Source organism: Rhinolophus sinicus, linkage group LG10 (assembly GCF_036562045.2).
Source record: "Rhinolophus sinicus isolate RSC01 linkage group LG10, ASM3656204v1, whole genome shotgun sequence".
Classification (NCBI taxonomy): Eukaryota; Metazoa; Chordata; class Mammalia; order Chiroptera; family Rhinolophidae; genus Rhinolophus; species Rhinolophus sinicus.
Window position 1 is genome coordinate 4,632,999 of NC_133759.1, and position 14,766 is coordinate 4,647,764.

The following is a 14,766-nucleotide window of genomic DNA, read 5'->3' on the forward strand; positions in this document are numbered from 1 at the left end:
TGGCAGGAGAAACAGTTGAAGCTTTCTTAGCAAAGGTTTACCGGAACTGATGAAAAATACCAACTCACAGAACCAAGAAACAGCACACCCAGTATAATAAATGCAGAGACGACCACACTTAAACAAATCATAGCCAAACTGCTGAAAAGCAGTGGGAAGTGGTAAATCTGAAAAGCAATCAGAGGGGAAAAAAGGCATACATGTAAAGGATGAATGATACAAATAACAGATGACTTCTCATTACAATCAGTGGAGGCCAGAAGACAATAGAACATCTTTAAAGTCCCAAAAGAAAAACACTATCCAACTAGAATTTCATCCCCACTGAAAATATACTTCAAAAATAAAGGTGAGATGGTTATTTTCAGATAGACAAAAGTTGGGGTAATTCATGTCCAGCAAACCAACACTACAAGAAAAGCTAACAGCAGTTTTTCCAGACTGAACAGAAAGGACATCAAAAGGGGACTCAGAACTGCAGGAAGACGTGAAGAGCAGCAGAAAAGACACTCGATGGGTCAGTGTTAAAGATTATTCAAAGGGGTAGATCTACATCTATGTCTCTGTGTGTATAACATTTTAAAAGACTATTCACAGTTTAAAGCAAACCCACCCACCCCCCACCCATGTTGTAGTACATATAGAAATAAAATGCAAGCTAAGAGCAGAAAGATTGAAGGGGGAATAAATAGAACTGTATGGTTGCGAGGTTCTGACACATCTGTGAAGTTGTATAATAGCATTTTTAGCATACTATATGAAGGTAGACTGGGATAACTTAAAGACACAAAGCATACTCTCTAGAACAGAGATTCCCAAACTATGGTCCCCAGACATCATCAGCAGCAGCATCTAATATTCAGATTTTTAGCTCTGTCACAAACCTACAGGGTTAGAAATTCTGGAGGGATGGCCCAGAAATCTGTTTTAATGAAACCGCCAGCTGTTTCTAATGCATGCTAAGTTTAAGAACCACTGCCCTAGAACAGCCACCAGAATAAACCACAAAGAGGTAGAGCTAAAACCAGGACATAAAATGAAATGCTGACAAATTGCAACACACACAACAGAAGGCAAGAAAGTAGGAGCAGAAACAAAGAATAAATGGGATAAGTAGAAAATAAGTACCAAGATGGGAGCTCTAAGCCCAACCAGGTTAATAATTGCCTCAACTGTAAATATATTAAACACTCCAATAAAAAGGCAGAGATTGTCAGATTGATATAAAAGCAAGGTCCAACAATATGCTTTTTATAAAGATACAAGTTGAGATCCCAGAGTAGGAAAAAATGTAATATGCAGTCACTAAATATAAAAAAGCAGGTGTGCTTATATTAATACAAGACAAAGTCGACTTCAGAATAAGAATATTATCAATCCTAACTGTATATGAAACTAAGAGTAGAGCTCCACAATACATAAAGCAAAAATGGATGGAAATGGACAAAATCTCATAGTTGGGGAGATTTAAAGATTCCTGTAGCAATAAGAATAGGACAAATAGACCCAAAAAATCAGTAGAGATATGTACTTGAATAGTTCTGTCAACCAACTTGACCCAATTGATTTGATAAAATATTGCACCCAACAACTGCAGAATATACATTCTTTTCAGACCCACAGGGAATATTCATCAAGATAGACTGTATTCTGAGCAATGGAAGATGTCCTAATAAACGTCAAATGATTAAAACTGCATAGAGTGAACCAATTGTACTAAATTGGGAATCGATAATAAAAATATATCTATGCGCACCTATTTGGACAGCTAAAATAAAAAATACTGACAATACCAAATGCTGGTAAGGATGCAGAGAAACTAGATCTCTCACAAATTGCAATTGAGAATGTAAAATGACACAGCTGCTCTGGCAAATAATTTGTCCATTTCTTAAAGAAAACTAAATATCCATTACTATAGTGCCCAAAAATTATACTCCTGGACATTTATCCCACACAAGAACACTTAAATCCACACAAAAACATGTACACATATGTTCATAGTAGGTTTATTTCTAATAGCAAAAAAATTGGAACCACTCAAATAATCTTCAGTGTGTGAAAGGCTAAACAAACTGTAGCACCTCAATATCATGGGATACATTTATCAATAATAAAGAAACTTACCATTGATACACATAACCACGTGGATGGATCTCAAGAGATTGTGCTAAGTAGGGGAAAAAAGGCAGCCTCAAAGGTTACATACTGTTAAGTCTCCACTTATATAATATCCTTAAAATGATATTAAGAGATGGAGAACTGGTAAGTGGTTGAAAGGCATCAGGGGGAGGGAATGGGTATGACTATGCAGGGGTGGCAACAGGGGACTTTGTAGTGATAGGACAGTTTTGCATCTTGATTGCGGTGTGGTTACATTAATCTACACGTCATAAAATTGCATAGAATTATACACAAACACACATAAATGAGTGCATGTTAAACTGGTGAAATCTAAAAACTGTCTGTGATTGTATCAACATCAATTTCCTTGTTTTAATATTGCTATAGTCATGTAAGATGTTACCACTGGGGAAAATGGCTGAAGGTTACACAGAACTTCTCTATATTATTTTTGTAACTTCCTGTGACTCTAACAATTTTTTCAAAAGAAAAAGAAAATAGTTTTGGAAAAATTCACAAATATTTGGAAATTAAACACTCTTCTAAAAAATCCTTGAATCAAAGAAAAATCACAAAGACTATTAGAACATACTTTGACCTGAATGATACTAAGAAAACTATAAAAACCAAATATTGTGGAATGCTGTGAAAGAAGTTCTTTGAGGAAAATTTTTACTTAAAATATTTATAATAAAAGAAAGGTTTAAAAATCAACATTACCTTGCATCACAAGAAACTAGAAAAAACAAGCAAATTAAATCCAAAATAACTAGAAGGAAGAGAGAACATTTATGAAATATAAGGTGAACAAATGATAGAAAAAATCAACAAAATCAAAATGTGGATCTTTGGAAAGAATAATAAAATGATAAGCCCCTTATCACGTGATCAAGAAAAAAATGAAAGAGAACATAAATTCACACAAAAAATTTTAAAGAGTGAAAAAAGGGTTATCACTATAGATTACATAGACATTAAAAGGGTAAAATTTTACACCAATATACTGACAAATTGAAACAGACAAGTTTCTTGAAAAACAAATTACCAAAACTGACAAAAGAAATTAAAATTTTAAATAGCCTGATATCTATTAAAGAAAATGTATTCATGGTAAAAACCTTCCCTCAAAAAAAAAACAAAAAAAACAAAAACAAAAAAAAAACCCTCCAGGTTCAGCTAGCTTCTCCCACTATTTAAGAAAGAAATAGCACCAATCCTACATAAAGTCTTCTAGAAAAGAGAAGGAATATTTCTCAAGTTGTTTTAACAGCATTACTCTGATAACTAAAGCCTGACAAAGGTTATAAGGAAAACTACAGATGTATATACCCTTCACAATTACAGACACGAAAATCCTCAACAAATATTAGCTAATCATATCTAGTAGACAATATATTATGATCAAGATTGGCTTATCTCAGGAATTCAAGGCTGGTTTAGCACGCCAAAAATTGTAATTCATAATATTACTAGAATGAAAGAGAAAAAACATGATTGTCTCATTGGATGCAGAAAAAGCATTTGACAAATTCAACTCCCTTTCATGCTGAACTCTTTCAGCAAATCAGTAATAGAAAAGTTCTTCAACTGGATGAAGGAGATACATCACCAACATATAACATCAGACGTATTGACAAAACTCTGAATATCTCACCCCTACAGCTGAGCATTGTCTCCTGAATGGGGACATCTATACTACTGAATTCAACCAGGACCAGCAGTCTTTTTATGAGAGATGTGGAAGGTCTTCAAGTGTGCAGACACTATGATTTCCTTCTGGTGGGGACAAGCCAAAATTACAACACTCTCTCTAGTTTACAGCATGTTTTCAAATTGCAGGTCAGGATTTATTGGTGGGTATGAAGTCAATTTGTAAGTCAAGACTAGAATTTTTTTTTTTTAATAAAATTCATTCAACTAGACTAGAAAACATCAAAATGCATATAGCAAGGGGAAAAAGTATTGTTTAGTGAAATTTTTGTCTGGAATACATTAGACTCTCTTCTTCCTAAGTGACTTAACTTTTTATTTTTAAGCGATCACTGGTTACTCAGGAGTATGAAAGAGGGGGTAGTGGTTGCTCATTGCTATGGCCCAACCAAACCTTGTCTGCCCTAAGCTTAAATGAACTTAGTGTGTGTGAGTGTGTGTGTGTGTGTGTGTGTGTGTGTGATGAAGTAACATGTAGTTCTTACTGTGAGCTGTGATAAAAAAAAACATTTGAGATTCTCATTTTACTAGGGATGGATATGTGGATATTCAGCCAATGAATGTAAAAGTTATATTTGTGTTTCAGAGGGTTTTATAATATATTTAACAATATTAAATTATGTTTATTCATGTATCTTTTCTGGAGACATATTTTAAAGGGAAATGATTTTCCCAATTCAACTATTCTATAGATAAGATTTTAAAGAAACTAATCTTGACTTTGAAATCAAATTTTCTAAAGCTATGTCAAAATAAAATATTTTAGAACTATACATAGAAAGCATCCCCATGAATTCTAACAGCTGGGATAAATGCATTAGGATACACAGTGTTATTTATAAAAAAAAATTTTTTAAAAAGAAGTTCACCACATTACTACTAGCAATAGCTTAAAATCCAAAATATTTTGCAATGCTTTAAAATCCTCTAAATAACCCTGTTTTATAATCAATAAATCTTCCTTAGCATTTGCTAATTTAACCAGTATAAGCCATTTCAGCAAATTCTAAAAAGGGATGAAATCATAACAAGGATTATCCTAGCAATGTTAGATCAGGTATACCGAATGAGCTACATTCTCTGAGTTCATTAACAAAATCTTTAGGAAATTAAGGGGTTAAAAAAATTTTCTGAGGTTCCATAAATAGGCAAAAAATGATATCTGAGCAAGAGAAGTGTGGGTACACTCAGGGGGCTGTAAGAGTAACGGTGTAGACTGCCCAACACACAGCATAGCCAACCAAAATGCTAAGCCCCACAAGGAAAGAAAAAAAATCAGTCCTTGCCTTGTACAAAATTATGTTCTCTCTACACTTGGAAGAGACAAAACAGAGAGAGGGCTATAAAATGTCAGGATTACCCAGTGCAGCTGGTCAGTGCTACATTGCACAACTCTAGAGGGTGCTCTGCAATGTGAACGGCTCCCCCTGGAGTTGAGCAGTGCACAACCCAAACAACTCTACCAGGCAGCCTTGAGTGTAGTGATTAAAAGCACAAGCTTTGAAGCCCAACAAACATGGGGTCAATTCCAATTCTAATTCCAGGCTGTATAACCTGGGGCAGGTTATTTATCGGCCCCAAGCCTCAATTTGCCCAAGGGAACACATTCTATATTCCTAGGACTTAGTTCAGTACCTGGCACACAGTGGTTGTCAATCAGTGTGTGTGCTATAGATGTAAAAATGAGCTTTATAAGGTGGTAGTGAGGAGTAAATGAATTAACATCTACAAAGTTTTTATATACAGTCTAAAAACTAGCACACAATAAGCACTAAACAAATATCTATAAAGGATGACAAACTGAAATACTGAGATTCTTCAGGATGGAAAGATGCATGCTGGGAAGGAATTGTTTTGTTTGATAAAAAATAATCATAGGAAGACCAGATAGCTCAGGCTGGTTAGAGCGCTGTGCTCTTAACAACAAGGTTGCCGGTTGGATCCCCACATGGGCCACTATGAGCTGCGCTCTCCACAACTAGATTGAAACAACTACTAGACTTGGAGCTCATGGGTCCTGGAAAAACACTTAAAAAATAAAAGTAAAAAAAAATAATCATAAGCTATTGATAGAAGAAAACAGATTAAAAAATAATAAAATCTGGGTATGGTAGAACTTTGGTAGAGTGAGGATAATTCTTGAAGCTCGAGAGTACATCTGAAACAAATAAAAAGTAGGAAATGCATATATTTTGTTATTTCAATTGTAGATCAAGTAAGGGCAAGAAATATTGATAACTTCAACGAATTCTAAGAATATTGTCACGAGCCCTGAACCACGGAAGCAGAGAATTCTGGGTTCACTGCTGGCATGGGGGGGTCGCAGGGGAAGCAGGGGACAGCTGAGGGGACATGTGTTCCTTCCTCCCCACTGTGCTTATTTCCTGGTGGAATTGTGGTTCTGACGCAGTCATGACAACTCTTCATCCTTATTAAGGTCGCACAACAGAGCAGGTCACCCTAGATCGAAAGCACAAACGCAGGACAGACTCCAGTCGCCTCCTTGGCCTGTGGTTCTGCTGCCCACCTCCTGGCAGGAAGTGGCGGTGCAGTCATTCCCTCCAGAGAGATAGATAGCTGATAACAAAAGCCAGCAGAAGTACATTCCGAGAGGGAGGGAGGGATCTCTGAGCCCCCAAGTGAGGTCATGCCAGTCAGCAGTTAGAAAAGCAGGCATTTCTCACACTTGTTAATGAGCCTGACGCTCATGAAACATAAACAGGAAGTGGGAGCTCTCCAAAGCGGCCTGAAGGAAATCCACTCCCAGTTTGGTCAACGTGTGAAGCCCAGTTCTCTGGGTTGTCAAGGTCATTGCCAATTAAGACCGACATCTTCCCCCCTCCATCCCCACCCCCAACCCCGGCGCACCCGAGGCGCATCTGGACCCAGCCCAGCAGTGACCCCCCTTTTCAGTCTTTCCCACAGCCAGGTCACTCGGCGGCGGGGTGACTGACCCGGGCGGGGGAAAGGCTGACAGTCATCTCTCAAGTCCCCGGCGGGCGGCGGGGCAGGGCAGCGCAGAGGTCAGTGAAATCCCCGCCGGGCCTTATTTTAGTCATGAATTTCCACTGGCTCCCTCCTCCGACTGCATCAGCGGGACTCGCGCCGCTGCCTTGGCCTTTGAGCGGTTCTCCCTGCTCCAGGTCGAGCGAGAAGGTCACAGAGACCGGACTTTTCCGGGGGAGGAGACGAGGTGGGGGCCTCAGCGAGCGGCCTACGGAGGATGGCGGAGACCTGGGGCGCGTGGAAGGGGCGTTTCGACCCCGGGCTTCTGCCCTCCTCCTCTACCCAGGCATCTCAGTTCGTACGAAATAAAATTATAAAACAAAACCACAACGCCGCAAGAAAAAACGGGGAGGGGGGAGAAATCATTTTCTCTACCAGCCAGTGGCCCCGATATAATTTTCCCAGGCTGCCTTCCCCTCGTTGCCCAATCTGTGCTCTTCCCAGAGGTTCCTGTAAATTCCCTGTAAATCCAGGGGCAGAATCTGTTTGATGCCCCCAGTTTCTGTACAACGGGTACAACGCCGGGTACAGAGTGGGGGGCTCGCTCAACGACGCGTGTAAATGCTACGATTCACGGTGACAGGCAGTCTCCTCTCCTCTCCCCCCTCCGGTTCTGCGCGCAGACCGCACACAGCGCCGCCAAGTTCCTGGCAGGCACAAGACTTGGCCGACCCCGCGGGCACACAGCGTCCCGGGGCTCGGTCTCCCAGCCGCGCACAGGGCCGTGCAGCCCGCGACGTTGCGGCCCGAGCCCTAGCCACGTGAAGCGTCCCGCTCCGGCCGCCGCAGGGCAGGCGTCACCGGCGCGGTTGTGTAACTGTGCAGCCGGAGGGGAGGCGGCCCGGGAGCCTTGCTCCCGAGGGGGCAGACGAGGGAGGAAAAGAAGGGAGCCGCGCCGGGTGTCTTTTTGTGCTTGACTAGTGAAGTGGGTGGGGGGCAACCGGGGGGTGCGCACGTGGGTGCCCGCGGCCTGCAGGCTACGCCCGCCAGCGGAGCTCGTGGGAGCCAGGGACCGCGGCGCACACACTCCGCGGTCAGGTGCGCGCAGCGTGCACGCCGGCGGCCTCGGCTGCCCCTGCGCTTGGCCACCAGCCGGCTTCCCATGGGGTGACATCCGCCCCGCCCCTCGGCCCCTCCCCACGGCGGGCAATTCCTGGACGCGGGGCAGCGGGGTGGGGGCAGGGAAGCTGAGACGGAAAGAAACCCCAGCCTCTGGGGAAGGCATGGGGCCGGGCGACTCCCTCTTCAGCGCGCGGGTTCCTGCGAGCGGCCAGGCGGGGGAGGAGGAAGAGGGCTGGGCTGGAGCGCGAGGGGATATTCCTCTCCCAGCTTGAGTCAGACGCGGGCGGATCCGTCCTCCCCCGTCCCCTCCCAGGAGACGGGAACTTACTTCATTTCCCTGGGGCAGGTTCGCCCACGTTACCACACACCTCCCCCCCGCCTCCCCTTCCAGCTTCCGCGCCCCCCACCCGGCTGGGCAGGACCCAGGCCGCGCCGCCACCCCCTCTTCGGGGAAAGGCAGCCGCACCGCAGACACCTGGGGGCCGGGACTGGGGGTGGGGGCCCCTCTCCGCCGCGGGAGCGCTGTCCAACACGTGAGACTCATGTGATGAAGCCGGGGGAGGGCGGGCAGGTCGCTCCTTCCCTCCCCGGCAGCGGCCAGACGTGCCTGGAGTCACAGGGTAGAACACGTAGCTCCAACCCACCCACTCGCTCCCATTTAACCCAGCCCGCAGCCTCTCCATTACTCCACGGCTCCCCGCCTTCACTGCCCCCCCCCCCGCGCTTCCCTCCCGCCTCCCCGCCCGCCCCACTTCTCATTCACTTGGCTCTCACGGCGCAGACGGCACAGGGAGCACACACCGCCAGGCTGTGCGCAGAGTCGGAGCCAGAGGCCGCGGGGACACCATGCACGCCCCCAACTGAAGCAGCAGCATTTCCAAGCCGCAGCTCCCGGCAGCCAGCGGATTTCAGGGAGCTCAGATTCAGAGGCAGCCTTGCGGAGAGAGCTCCGAGGCCCCCACCAGGACAGTCCTCACCCGACGCTCTCCTGCAGACAGGAGCGCGTTGTGGCCCCGGTTCGCGGTGCCATGGAGCGGATCCCCAGCGCGCAGCCGCCCCCCGCCTGCCTGCCCAAGGCGCCAGGACTGGAACCTGGAGACCTACCAGGGTAAGTGGGCACCCCTGGCCTCTCAAGCCTCAACTCCAGCCCTGCGTTCTGCTCCGCTCTCGACTTGGAGCAGCTCTGGGCGCATCCGGGGGTTCCTGCCCGCCAGGCTCTGCAGCCCGGGCTCACACAAACTCACAACCCTTCCTGGCCCCTCTCCCTGCAGGATGGATTTCGCCCACATGTACCAAGTGTACAAGTCGAGGCGAGGAATAAAGCGGAGCGAGGACAGCAAGGTAAGAGCCCCGCGCCCCCGGGGACCCCAGCCCCTAGCATGCGCAGAGTTTCCAAGAAAAGTTTTCTCACTCTGAGGCTGGAGGGGTATGCGTGGTGCGGGCTCGGCGCTTCTACCGAGTGGCTTGGAGAAAAGGGGGCAAGAGGCGGTTCTGGGTGTGACTCTGCTACGCTGCCCCAACTCTTCTCGTGCAGCGGGGTGGGGAGTTGAGGGGCTTCTCACCCCCTTCCTTTGGTGCCCACCGCCTGCCCGTGCGCCTTGCAGGAGACCTACAAACTGCCGCACCGGCTCATCGAGAAAAAGAGACGTGACCGGATTAACGAGTGCATCGCCCAGCTGAAGGATCTCCTACCCGAACATCTCAAACTTACAGTAAGTGAGAAGCTGGCGGCTCTCCAGGCTGGCTCCTCTGCCCAGAGGGCGGGCGGGGGTCACTCGCCGCCTGCAGGCCCAGCCGGGAACTGCAGGCCCCTCAGGGAACTGCCGAGTAGAGAGCTGGATCGGAGCCCGGGCGGCTCTATTTGGGGGTACCCTTCCCCAGCCCTGGGCTTTTCTGGCAGCCTCACGCAGAGGAGGTGAGAACCGCTTGGACTTCTCCAAGTTGCCTCCAACACCAGCTGGCCTTTTTCCAGAGTTTTAGATTTTCCCGTGTGGTGATTTTCAGGGTTCTCGAGTTTTCCTGACTCGAGCAAACCAAGCAACACACAGATTTTATTTATCCCCTTTTCTCCCTTTTTTTTTTTTTTTTTTTTTTTAATAATAGGACTTGTTTTGGTGTGTGATTTTTACGTCCTGTCCTTTCTTGGCAGTAGCCTACAGCTTACTAACTTGGCAGACTTTGGTTGGGGAAAGGAAAAAAAAGTAGTATTTGAGGAGAAAGAAAAAGACTGGATGAGTTGGGAGTTATGAACGGGTGTCAGGAAAGAAACGAGGGAAAACCTCTTGGCTGTAAGACACAGTAGAAGTCGCTCCTCGGCTGACACCACTGCAGAGAAATGTTCGCTTGATTCCCGAGTTAAGGTCAGCAGCCACTGCTGGAGAAATTTATCTTTCAAAGCTTTTTTCCTGAGGTAGCCGCTGCTTCTAAAATGCCTCCAAAGATAGGTGGCACTCGGTTTTTTATTCTTTAATCCGATATAATCTATAAATTTTAAATTAAATTTAGCTAGCCAGGAAAGGCTAGTTTTGTTTTTTTTTTCTTTAGAGACATTTCTCATTGCTAATAAGTGTCTGAGAGGTGGGACTTGTCTGAGCTCACTGCTGACGGAGGCTCTTTTGATTCCAGACTTTGGGTCACTTGGAGAAAGCGGTGGTTCTTGAACTCACCTTGAAGCATGTGAAAGCACTAACAAACCTAATTGATCAGCAGCAGCAGAAACTCTTGGCCCTGCAGAGCGGTTTACAAGCTGGTGAGTGCCTGCGTCTGGCTATCATCTCTGGGGAGTTCTAGCCGCACAAACAGAGCCTGTGGGCTCAACATCTGCTATAAGAAACAGTGCTGCAAGGAATTGCTTGTGCACGTTTGTTTGGGGGAGATGCCATTTTATCGTTCCTAAAAGGTCAGACTTCTTATTTGGAATGCTGCTGTGTGCCACCTGGCATGAATACACATTAGTCAGATGATAAAATATTACTGTGGCATTTTGGATTAAGAGTTTCTGGGTTCTGGGAGATTTCCCCCCTCCCTTTTAAAATGCCAAGGCACCTATAATTTGCATCGTGGGAGTTTTAGTTGGTCCTCTTAGCCCTCTTTCAATGGAGAATAAATCAGAGGTATGCCCCAGTCTTTTCCTGTTTCTGTACTTCCTTATCTCTCGGTGTGTGGTATGATCCTGGCAGGATGACAGCAGGAGTTTTTCCTGCATTTCATGTGGTTCCCTGAATAGCCACTAGGCATCTTGGTGAATTGCACAATCTAACGAAACCACTGAAGTTTCATCATTCGTTTCTACTCTGTTCCAGAGAATCACACTCACCTTCTAACCTTCTCGTCTCCCTACTTCCAGATAATACTGTACAGACTGGGGAAGTTCTCCTGCCCACTCCCTCATTCCATTCTTGTCTGCCCTCCTCGCCAAGCCTAGTGGGATGAGAATCACAAAAATCACAAAAATCTAACATGTGCCTCTGCCAGGTCCCCCACTGAAAATAGAAAGATGATGGTACCTAATGTCTTGGGGGTCCTGGATCGAATACATGGAAAAGGCTTAGAAAGTGATTAGCTCCATTTCAAGATGACTGCATGACTGCAAAGGGTAGAAGTCATTGAAAATAAGTTTATTTAAGGTGACATCGTTCCCTCATTCTTTCTCATTTTATGACTATCTCTGTCCATCTTGCCCTGTCCATATTGCTGATGAGATTGATGTTCTATAAATTGACTCTGGTTTGTAAACAAACTGGGATGTTCACTGCTGTGTCACTTATAGTGAAAACTCAGGAACAACTTGCAAATTCAACAACAGGAAAAAAAGTCAATGTTAATTATGGTCTATTTCTATGCTGGGCTACTCTGCAGACATTACAGTCATTTTATCTCTGGGTGGTAGGATTCTGGAAGATTTTTATTTTATTCCTTGTACTTTTCCATGCGATCTACATTTTCCCTGGTCGTATTACTTTTGGAGTCAGGCACACAAATGAGCAAATACATTAACAATGAGGGGAGCCCCCAGTCTTGGGAGCACAGGTGTCCAGGTAAACCTTACGGCCTGCTGAAATGTCTTCCTGTGTGTCTGTTGATCCAGGTGAGCTGTCGGGGAGAAACATTGAAGCAGGTCAAGAGATGTTCTGCTCAGGTTTCCAGACGTGTGCCCGGGAGGTGCTGCAGTACCTGGCCAAGCACGAGAACACTCGGGACCTGAAGTCTTCGCAGCTCGTCTCCCACCTCCACCGGGTGGTCTCAGAGCTGCTGCAGGGTGGTACCTCTAGGAAGCCGCCAGATCCAGCTCCCAAAGCAATGGACTTCAAGGAGAAGCCCGGCTCCCTGGTGAAAGGCTCCGAAGGCCCTGGGAAAAACTGTGTGCCGGTCATCCAGCGGACTTTCGCTCACTCAAGTGGGGAGCAGAGCGGCAGTGACACAGACACAGACAGCGGCTATGGAGGAGAATCGGAGAAGGGCGACTTGCGCAGCGAGCAGGCGTACTTCAAAAGTGATCATGGACGCAGGTTCACCGTGGGAGAAAGGATCGGTGGTATTAAGCAAGAATCCGAAGAACCCCCCACAAAAAAGAGCAGAATGCAGCTCTCAGATGACGAAGGCCATTTCCCTAGCAGTGACCTGGTCAGCGCCCCTTTCCTGGGCCCACACCCTCAGCAGCCTCCCTTTTGTCTACCCTTCTATCTGATCCCACCGTCAGCAACTGCCTACCTGCCCATGCTGGACAAGTGCTGGTACCCCACCTCCGTCCCAGTGTTATACCAGGGCCTCAATGCCTCCACTGCAGCGCTCACCAGCTTCATGAACCCAGACAAGATGTCAGCCCCCTTGCTCATGCCCCAGAAACTCCCTTCTCCCTTGCCGTCCCATCCGGCCATCGACTCCTCTGCCCTGCTCCAAGCTCTGAAGCAGATCCCCCCTTTAAACCTAGAAACCAAAGACTAAACTCTTTAGGGGAGATCCTGCTGCTTTGCTTCCCATCCTCCCTGCCCTCCACCCCCCCAAAAAAAATGTTTGTGAGTGCAGCGAGATTGTTCCAGTGTGTGTGCCAAGATAGTCTGAGGCATGGAGAGAAGAGTTGGGGTGTGTGTGCGTGTGCATTGTGTGTTGGTTTAGGACATTAAAGCTCCTTTTGGCCGAGGGAAGACATGAAGGGTTGCCTGCCATCAGGAGATTTAGGGAGACTGTAGCAGATCTCTGGGCTTTTCCCCACCCAGAGAATAGCCCCCTCTGATACAAATCAGCTGGATTTTCAAAAGCTTCAAAATCTTGGTCTGTGAGTCAGCCTTCACTTTGGGAGCTGGGTCTGTGGCTTTGAGAAAAAGGTACTTTCAAAAGAGGGCTTTCCAGAGAGCCCTTCCCAGCCAGCTCTTCTGACCCCACCCTTCTCCCTTTTATTGTCGCTGTGACTCACTGTAGAGGGAGAGAGCAGCCAGACAGCTTTCTGCAAAGTGGTGAGGTAGCAGACACTGGCATAGCACGGCAGTGGTTTGGGGAGATTTCCGCAGGTCTGCCCCCCCCCCCCAACCCTGCCTCGATGAATAAAGAGAATGTAGTTCCCTCCTCAGGCTCTTGTAGTGATTAGCTTACTAAGGAACTGAAAGGGCCCCCTGGTACAGGCCAAGCTGCCAGGGGATGAGGGAGAAGTCCCCTGGGCCTCTGGCACCTGTTTCTAGAAACAGCCTTGCTGTCCAGGGAGCCACACGAGGGTGTGAGAGAGGCAGATGCCTACGTTCCGAGCACCCCAAAGTGCAAAAAGGTGAGCAACAGAATTCTACTTTCAGTAAGCAGAGCTAGACTCGATTTTCAGTTCTACCCTAAAACTCTTAACCAAGCTTAGCTTCTTAAAGGCCATGTCCAATCCTTTGACAAGATCTTTCTGCAGGCTAATTCCCCTCGCCTGACAGCATATGGAGTGTCCTTATTGCTGAGAAGGATTGTCTTCTTCAGAGAAGTTTTCTTTTTCGGTCCAGAGTACTTGCTTTCTGACTTGCCCAGCTAGCCCTGCACCAGCTTTTCAAAATGCACTATGCCTGATCGTCCATCGCGTTCTAACTCTTTCTTTTCCTGTTTTTATTTTGGGATAAAGTCGTTGCCTTTATTTGTAAAACTGTTATATATTATATAAATATATTACAAAGAAAAGTGTTTCAGATGTTTATTTGTATAATTACCTGATCTACAAAGTGAGAAAAATGAATGTATTCCTGTTTTTGAAGAGAAGAATAATTTTTTTTTCTCTAGGGAGAGGTACAGTGTTTATATTTTGGAGCCTTCCTGAAGGTGTGAAATTGTAAATATTTTTATCTATGAGTCAATGTTAAGTAGTTGTTTTAAAGTACTTAATAAAATAATCCTTTTCCTGTGGAAGAGAAAGATGGCCTCCTGCATTTTTTAAAAATAACTCGATCGTGAGATGTGCCTGTCTCCTGCCCTCCCCTCTTGTCTGAGGGCAACAACTAGTTAATCTTGGTGTCATTTCATTCAGCCCCTCTCCAGTGCCTTGGATGCTCCCAATAAGCTTAGTCAATTTAGTAGGTAAATATTTAAGTGTTTTTTTTTAACCCTTGCCAGAGGTTTACAATCATTGTATGCCTCATTCCAGAGTTAAGCAAAAAAGGACATTTTCCCCTGAATCTGCTTTTGTCGTGGTCCTTGGAACTTGGCAGAAAATCAAAGTGTAAAATTGTGGGGCTTAGAGTCTAGGGAGCTTGGTGGAGGGGTAGGTACACTGAGAAAAGATTTAATGGATTATGCAATAATAATGATGCCAGCATAACAGCTCTTTGCCAAGGCAGTCAAACTTTTTCGAGTAGAGCAAGGTCTAATGGATTTGCCATATCCTGTCTTATTACTGCTGAAGGC

The 14,766-nt window shown here is 45.9% G+C and overlaps 1 protein-coding gene across 1 annotated transcript; it reads left to right on the forward strand.

The window, feature by feature from the left end:
- Window positions 1-8,683: 8,683 nt before the first annotated feature.
- On the forward strand, window positions 8,684-14,277 carry BHLHE40 (basic helix-loop-helix family member e40). Its single transcript, XM_019753258.2, has 5 exons — window positions 8,684-9,010; window positions 9,174-9,243; window positions 9,507-9,614; window positions 10,528-10,651; window positions 11,990-14,277. The coding sequence occupies exons 1-5, from the start codon at window positions 8,931-8,933 to the stop codon at window positions 12,844-12,846; spliced, it is 1,239 nt and encodes a 412-aa protein (XP_019608817.1). The 5' UTR covers window positions 8,684-8,930; the 3' UTR covers window positions 12,847-14,277.
- Window positions 14,278-14,766: the final 489 nt, after the last annotated feature.